The sequence below is a fragment of the Carassius auratus genome, chromosome 3 (assembly GCF_003368295.1).
Source record: "Carassius auratus strain Wakin chromosome 3, ASM336829v1, whole genome shotgun sequence".
Classification (NCBI taxonomy): domain Eukaryota; kingdom Metazoa; phylum Chordata; class Actinopteri; order Cypriniformes; family Cyprinidae; genus Carassius; species Carassius auratus.
Window position 1 is genome coordinate 2986161 of NC_039245.1, and position 9136 is coordinate 2995296.

At 37.7% G+C, this 9136-nt stretch overlaps 1 protein-coding gene across 1 annotated transcript; it reads right to left on the bottom strand.

The window, feature by feature from the left end:
- Positions 1–953: 953 nt before the first annotated feature.
- LOC113043310 (40S ribosomal protein S15a-like) lies at positions 954–8865 on the bottom strand. The gene is made up of 5 exons (XM_026202586.1): positions 8715–8865; positions 7978–8115; positions 7665–7744; positions 3542–3627; positions 954–1082 (listed from the first exon to the last, which is right to left on the bottom strand). The coding sequence occupies exons 1-5, from the start codon at positions 8848–8850 to the stop codon at positions 989–991; spliced, it is 534 nt and encodes a 177-aa protein (XP_026058371.1). The 5' UTR covers positions 8851–8865; the 3' UTR covers positions 954–988.
- Between the last annotated feature and the right edge of the window lie 271 nt (positions 8866–9136).

A 9136-nucleotide genomic window follows, 5' to 3' on the forward strand; every position in this document is an offset into this window, starting at 1 on the left:
CCGGGATAGATCTCGTGTCAAGAAACAAAGCTGACAGCACCCCCTTCTGGTAAATATGAGCAAGTGTACAACAAAAAAATACTTAATCAGAATTAAGATAACGCCAATGAAGATCAAGCAAAAAACAATGGTGATCTTTTACGAAGTCTGCTTACTCATTATTCATTAATGTTTGATCTTCATTAATCATAAAGTCAATGACGACATGAGCTTGATAAGCACGAAAATCCTAGATTTCTCTCTAACACAATGGAAAAAGACTGTAATTCCCTGAGCTCTGAAAATCTACTGTCAAGATTAATATTTATAAATCAGAACCTCACACATTCAGATATTTAAAAACTCCAAACAGTCCGACACTGAAGCAAGGGGCATTCGGTTCACATTTGGACTTTTTCCACTCTCAGACACACTCCGTTTTGACAGTCTCTCTCCAAACCACAGTCCAGTCAAGATGAGCCATGAATACTTCAATAAAGAATGTGCATTTCAATGTGAAGCCCATTAACACACTCCTATCATTCCTCTTGCAGTTGCCAGACATGAAATATTGCCACTTGAGTAAAAACGGAGCAAGTGATTGAAGTCACTGCATCTCTTCTGTCACAACCTCAGTTTCACATAAACATGCTTTTCCCAGCAAACAGACATAAAACACTCAAACCTAAAATTCTAGCAGTAACTGTAAATTGAACTGTAAACTGAAGCTTTTCATCTAGATCTGCATCATTTCACTGTTTGCTGTGTAATTTGTGTTACGACCGCATCAATAGACAATTAAATATTACACTTTCAGCCAAACTCAAGATGTGTCAATCACATCAAAACTGACAGAACAATAGTTCCCCATATAGAAATGCATCACGTTTCCTATGGTTTACATCTGCTCCTTTAGCTAGTCTGAATGAAAACATAGCATGTTAAGGATTAAGAAAGCAAAGCACACATACAACTTTTCTTCCACTCTGTTTATTTGATTTTACATGTTTTAGAAAAAGAACCCAAGGATTTTGCCTCCTGTGTGTTTTCGTCTGGCCTCCTCATGGTCCATGATGCCAGCTGAGGTTGTCAAAACAATGAATCTGCGGAGAATAAAGAGACAAAGCATGACAAGGCTGTCCAAAATGCTGCTGCCCTTTGAAAGCATCTCACCTTAGGAGCTTCTGTTCTACATAGCTGTTATTTTCAAGATATTTTTAAATAAAAAAAAAACAAAGCAATAAAAAGGGATCAATTGTCACAAATATAGCAGCCATTTATGCTTGGTCAAATTAACAACCTCCATTAAAAACATGGATTTTGATGCAAATGAGAAACAAAAGATTTCCTAAAATGAACATTTTGTACACTAACTGCTCCCCATAAAAGGGAAAAACGTTTAATCTATAGACTAGGGTTGTGCTGATAGACGACAGTATCGTGTATCGACGATAGAGATGGACATAAGCAGATTTCTCTGTTGATAAGACGATATTAGGCTCATTTTCCTAATGTATTAGATTATAATAATTATAATAACTATTATTTTTATTAGGCGGCTTATTATAATTTGGCTATCAAACTGCCCAGCTATTTCAGTTCAACACCACATTTCACTCACTCTCACAAACACCACAAGCGCAGGAGGAGCCTGTAGTCGCTAAAGTTGTCCGCTTTGATTCGGATAACATTAAATCCATGAAATGAAAGAGAAAACGAGGAGTTGGGGTCCCACACATTTAATGGCTGGTACGCGCTCTTCTCATTCATGAGAGATTAACTCTTTCTTGGTGTTACAAATAAAGTAAAGACATAATAATAACAAGGCGACAGAGGGAACTTATCCATAGTGGTTCTCACGTAGTCCTTCTCTTGAAGACTGATCACTTAACTTATAACACTCACTGTGTGGTGATGACGTAGAAGGACTACGTTAGAAGTTCACCTTATTTTCATGCACAACGCACTATAATGTGATGCATGCAAAATACAGAGTTTTGGCCGTTACAAAGTCTCCATCCACAAACAGACATACATCATCTGCTGAAATAAGGTTTTTCATTGCACTTGAACAAGTAATCTGAATGGCCTATATTATATATGTGCAATATAAAACAGTTTAATGCCACAGTTATGTTAGAATGCATCTCATTCTTGTTTCTGTGGCGGTGCGCCGGTCTCGTCATGAGGTACGCAGTCCGGAGCGCTGTATGACTGATGCATCCATTCAATTCAACTTTACTCCAAATATATGAACTTACCCGTTTTGAATACTTTTATATTTAGCATGTTCGATTATGCCTAATATAAGTGTTAAACTGTTGGACTTTAAATGAAAGCTACTATTGATTTTCACCGTTGACTGATTTTGCAGGATTTAGACTGACAGCTTCCGTGCACAGATGTGGCAAATGTGACAGGACACGCGATATGACAGTTGCATCCGACTTTATATGAACTAGCTGTTTTAAATACAACATTTTTATATTTAACGTTAGTTTATCAGTATGTTTTAAAGTATACTTTTTCGATTATTTGTGATTCCATATGCTCTCTCTCTCGCGCACATGCGTGGTTTAAAACACCATATAGTTATGCTATGACAAGAACAAAGAGTCTCTCTCTTGCTCAACCAATGCATGAGAATATCGTGTATCATCGAGATCACGGGCTGATGATATGACGATTTGAAAAATGATCATTTCGCCCAACACTACTATAGACATAACGTTTACTACAATAAGGTGACACACAGAGGAACCACCATGTTGGTTAAAAAACACTGAAAGGACACCAGCATAAAGCATGCAGGAGCTTTTAGATGAGATCAATCTCAAGATCACTGCAAGAGATTACAAAACATGGGCCAAATGACAAAGCTTAAATCTCAATAAATAGTACAATAACATGTAAGAGCCACTGACACTAGATTACAGAGTTCCATATACAATTTCTAGGCCAAGTTTTCTTTGTGGAAAAATTATACCACCTACAATAATTGGGGGGGGTTACACAATCATGGCAGAAGAACTGAGCAGCTACTGCCTTCTCCCACAAAGTGGGATATCGTTGACTTGATTGCAAATGATTGCACGGATACTATTTAAACTGAGAAGACATCACTGAATTCAATGATGAACTGCCTTTTACTGTCAAAGCGCTATATAAATAAAGGTGACTTGACAAAACAATGCACATGCTGTTGATCTCTTTAATTTGGGAACACTAAACTTAATATTTTTATTCATCTAGCCTTTTGCGGTCATGTTAAGTAACCTAAAGCTATAAGGATTTGGGTTTAGCATTTCTACAGAAACCACAGTAAGCTGTAGCTGTCAGATATCTATATTCAATCATTACTGAGCATGCAGCTGATGTTAAAAAAAATCTCTGAAAATTAAGTACGCACGACAAACCTAAACCCATCAGTATCTAGTGTGAATGCAGAATGTGAATGCAGAATGTATATAAAAAAAAAACAAAAAAAAAAAAAAAAAAAAAACCCAAATGTTGATAAAACAGCGTTTAAAAATTTTTTTGGTAGACACTGGCTATTACTCACCCGAACTGTCTGGATGGAAGGAGGTTGTTCTGCCACTTCTCCAGATCCTTCAACTGCACATCGAACCGTGGGCTGATGACACCACACTGCATCACATAAAATGTTTAGAGAACCGTTGAGTGCTTGATGCACATAACATATCTGTAGTCAAAGACAGAGTGCACCTACATCCCACCATTTTCTAGCTATTATGGACAATGTTTGCTAGCACTTCATGTTATTGTCCCCGTCAGATGAACTGCTTGTTGTAATTACTCATTTTTAAGTTGCTTTGGATAAAAGCACCTGCTAAATGAATAAATGTATTGTAAATGTAAAAAGATTCCTTTAAAACCAGCTGTGCCTTTCGCTTTTCAGTCTGTCAGCTGAGACTACAAATCACAAAAGATTCTTCAATGCATTGCGATTTTCTCTTTAATTCTGAGCTTATTTTTTTCTTCATATGTACAATGGTGTGTGCTGGAGACAGCCGTATTCTGCTTCCTGCCAATTCCATAAAAACAAACAACATCCATTAAGTAAATAATGTGTTATGGTTAAAGCGGGCAAATCACAGGCTTCGTTGCATAGGACATACACAGAGAAATTAGTTTGGTATTGCAGTATTTTCCCAAATCAGGTATCATTTATGCCATTTGGAATGCCGTACATCCTGGACACACAAAGCTCAATGCTTTCAAATGCTCACGTTTTTTTTGTGTGCGTTCGTTTCAAAGAGCATGCAGCTGTGTGTAACAAAAGTGTGCAATATTTTGTCTTTTGTTATTTGATCAGCATTAAAGTGCAGACAGCAGCACTAGGATTAGTCAACAGACATTATACAGGTACATTTCAAATTAGAATGTTGTGGAAAAGTTAATTTCAGTAATTCAACTGAAACTGTGAAAGTTTACTAACTAAATTCCATGCACACAGACTGAAGTCGTCTTTGGTTCTTTTGTGATGATTTTGGCTCACCTTTAACAAAAACACATCAATTCACTATCTCAACCAATTAGAATAAGGTGACATGCCAATCAGCTAATCAACTCAAAACACCTGCAAAGGTTTCCTGAGCCTTCAGAATGGTCTTTCAGTTTGGTTCACTAGGCTACACAATCATGGGGAAGACTGCTGATCTGACAGTTGTCCAGAATACAATCATTAGCCGTGTTTCCACCGCAGTAACTTTACCCAGGAACTAGGGACTTTGGGCCAGTACTCGGTGCATTTCCAATGCAGGAACCAGGAACTAAAAGTTCCGGGTGAAAAAAATGCCCCTCAGAAAGTCCCTGCTGGCCAGGTAGTACTTTTTCAAAGTTCCGGAACTTTCGGGGCCGGGACTTGGGCACTAAACATTCTGATTGGTTGGGTTCACGCAGCACTGTGATTGACCACCATTTATTCAGATCATTTTCAAAATATTACTGTTATTGTGTCATGAAATGTAATTTTAAATTATTTCAAATGAAAACAAAGGCAAATTGATATTTCATTTCCTTGTAATTGCTATGTATCCCTGAACTAAGTACATTTCTGCAGCTGTTAATTTCGGTGGAAACACGGCAATTGACACTCTTCACAAGGAGGGTCAGCCACAAACATTCATTGCCAATGAAGCTGGCTGTTCACAGAGTGCTGTATCCAAGCATGTTAACAGAAAGTTGAGTGGAAGGAAAAGGTGTGGAAGTAAAGATGCACAACCAACCGAGAGCCGCAGCCTTATGAGGACTGTCAAGCAAAATCGATTTAAGAATTTTAGTGAACTTCACAAGGAATGGACTGAGGCTGGGGTCAAGGCATACAGACGGGTCAAGGAATTTGGCTAAAATTGTTGTATTCCTCTTGTTAAGCCCCTCCTGAACCACAGACAACTTCAGAGGCATCTTACCTGGGGTAAGAGAAGAAATGGACTGTTGCCCAGTGGTCCAAAGTCCTCTTTTCAGATGAGAGAGAGTTTTGTATTTCATTTGGAAACCAAGGTCCTAGAGTCTGGAGTAAGGGTGGAGAAGCTCATAGCCCAAGTTACTTGAAGTCCAGTGTTAAGTTTCCACAGTCTGTGATCATTTGGCGTTCAATGTCATCTGCTGGTGTCGGTCCATTGTGTTTTTTGAAAACCAAAGTCACTGCACCCGTTTACCAAGAAATACTGGAGCACTTCATGCTTCCTTCTGCTGACCAGCTTTTGAAGATGCTGATTTCATTTTCAAGCAGGATTTGGCACCTGCCCACACTGCCAAAAGCACCAAAAGTTAAATGACAATGGTGTTGGTTTGCTTGACTGGCCAGCAAACCTGAACCCCGTATAGAATCTATGAGCCATTTTCAAGAGGAAAATGAGAAACAAGAGACCAAAAAATGGAGATGAGCTGAAGGCCACCGTCAAAGAAACCTGGGCTTCCAGACCACCTCAGCAGTGCCACAAACTGCCATGCCGAATTGAGGCAGTAATTCATGCAAAAGGAGCCCCTACCAAGTATTGAGTACATGTACAGTAAATGAACATACTTTCCAGAAGGCCAATAATCCACTAAAAATTGTTTTTTATTGGTCTAATGTAGTATTCTAATTTGTTAAAATAGTGAATTGGTGGGTTTTTGATAAATGTGAGCCAAAATCATCAAAATTAAAAGAACCAAAGACTTAAACTACTTCACAGTCTGTGTGCATTGAATTTAATATAGGAGTTTAACAATTTTAGTTGAATTACTAAAATAAATGAATTTTTCCTAATTTATTTAGATGCACCTGTATAGCTCAGTGCCTTTGCGCAGTTTAACTGTTTGTTATAGCTGCATTTTTCCTTACACAGCTGATATGCCAATGGTTGTAGATTGAGGGGGAAAAAAAACAAATTGAGGAAAAAAACAGACGAAAAATATCAGTGGCCGATACATCGGTGCGTCTCTAGTAAACACAGTCAGTTTTAAGTAGAGGACAAAACATCTGATTTGTTAAAACAGATATGTGCATTAGTGTGAATGCAGCCTTATTTAGCCTGTGTTAGACTTGCCACTGTCAAAAATACAATTAGTAATTTTACATGCAATTGTTTAGATTACCTTTTAAATTTTTTATTTGAAAAAAGAAAAACTTGGAATTATATTAAAAAGTACTAAAGCAGTCAGATGCCTTATTTTAAATCACAAATGTTATTAAGTAGAAAGGTTTGTTTGTGCATCGCTGAATTTCCACATTTTATTTGAACAAAAATGCACAAATAAATACGATACATCTGATTTAAGTCGGTAAAAAATTTATGAAAAATCATTTTGGAATCAAATGACTTTTTAAAGTCGTTCTAACATAGGAACCAAATAGTGATTCACTATAAGTCATAAAGTTTTCTAAATATTCGGTAGCTTATTGTAAATAAAGACATCGGTGTGGAGTTTTTATGTTTTCTCTGTGTTTACTTTTTTAATATTATTATTACTGTGAAGTGAAATTAATGAATAGCCTGTCTTTGCCCTGACACAAAGACCTCATAGCAAAGTTATTCATAGTGGAGTTTGTGGTCACCAGGATCAATGGCACGGATAAACTTATTATTAGATTAATCCTGGCCTGTCCCTGTTCTCTTGGCTCTATAGCAGGCTCATAATTGTATGGCTTTGGTCTGTTATACGAGTATGAATGAACATTTACAATTCTCTCAGTGTCCGAACTGTCATTGCAATCCAAAGTTTTCCTGTTGCTAAAATTGACAGCACTCCCTACCGTTACATCACTTATGGTTTTCAATTTAATGTGGAGGTAAAGTTTTCTCAAAAACGACTCCAGAAACCTCAAGTATTTATAAGTATAATTAAAAAAAAATCTAGTTCCTACATAATTTTTCTATACATACCTACTCTCATTGGGTCTCTAACCTGCAACATGCACTTAAAAGATTAAATATACTAGTAATACAACATAAGTTTATAATGTACTTAATATTTTCATTCCGCAGTAGCTATTTAATAAAAGCAATAAGGCACTCCAGGTTGTTCTTCATTGCAAATATACGTAGTAGATTATGATCTATCCAGCTAAGAAAGCTCTAAAGCGGTCACTAATTGCACAAAACTGTACAAGTCTCTTAGACTTTCTGGTGTAATTTTAGACATGTATTGTTAACATCCAAGTTGATTAAACCACTTACCTTGTTCAGCCTCCCTGTGAGATTGACTACAATTTTCCCGGCTCTGTGATCATCAATGATCTCAAATTCACCAATGTAACCTGCAAAAGACCACACGAGATTGAAAATTTCGTCAGTCATTCATTCACTCTCAACTGGCATTCTGGGTAACATCGCTCAGGTTCAACAGAAGTCAACGGTGTAGGTTCGCAACAACATTGGATGAAATATACATGTAAGACAGACCAATTCATGCTTTTCATAACACACAAGAGCAGAAAGCAGGGATTCTTGTGTCAAACTCACACTCTGAAATGCTCAGGAACTCACTCACCGTGCTTCATCATCACAGTAAGAAAGCGCACTATGACTTTAGAGCAGGGCCTGAGGAGAACCTGGCGTTTTCCACGTTTCTCTGCATTGTTGATGCTTTTCAACGCATCGGCGAGAACGTTCATGCGCACCATGATGCCTGCGGAGGAAGAAAAACACGTGGTTTATCTCATATATATATAGTTCATATACCAGTTAGATAGCCCAAACGTATCACTGGCACAGGCCAAGCGATACTTTAAAGCCAGGTACATATCGAAAAACCGGATGTATAAAAAAAATTTTATTACGTTTTCTTGGAAACTGAAACAATTGTTTAGAAGGCAAAACTGTAACGTTATTCAATTGCTCCAGAACTGTGCGCTATGATTCACGTTCTGGCGGTGCATTTAAGTTAGCCAGTTAAGCTATCGGAGTTTGTTTTAACCATAAACCTTCCTTTCATAATAACGTATATTTGTGATTAAAAAGAGGCACCGGACTGCTTGAGTACTTTGGTTTGACTCGGGTTATTCCCGTCCGTCCCTCAGAAACACGGACAGACGCTGCTGAACGCTGGAGAGGTTTGGACATCAGGGTAATATATACGTTCATACGAGCATGAGTGACCAAATGAGTCACAAACCTGGCGCTTAGGCTGCTCATACACATATATTTCGGTCTAAATGTGGATGATACACAACGATGTCCGTGATTTAAAACAGATTATACAAGCATTGTAGCGATCCTGGATCTTACCAGTTCTGCAATATGGCGGAAAGAGGAAGGAAGAGGGGCGCGCGGCGCGATTAGAGAAAAATGTAGTCTCGCGAGAACACAGAAGGACGCTGCAGGCATCTGTTTGACTGCCACCTTCTTGTTTGGAGCGTCTCATGACAACAGAAACATCTCTACATGTTCATTCACTCGAACTAGAGAATATTTACATTCATCAGTGCTTTCTTGTTGCCTTTCTCTATTTCTAATCCTTTTGTAAACCAGTAGACAGTCTCTAACTGTACTGTTCATTGCAACGCATTGTTTCCAGTCTCACTACATCCGACCTGACCCCTAACTTTTCACTTCTGTTTATAAAATTATTATATTCATTAATATTCACCATTCATTTTTAGTTAATTTTGTATTTCCATACTCTTTGAATCCTTAAAATTTTCTTTTAA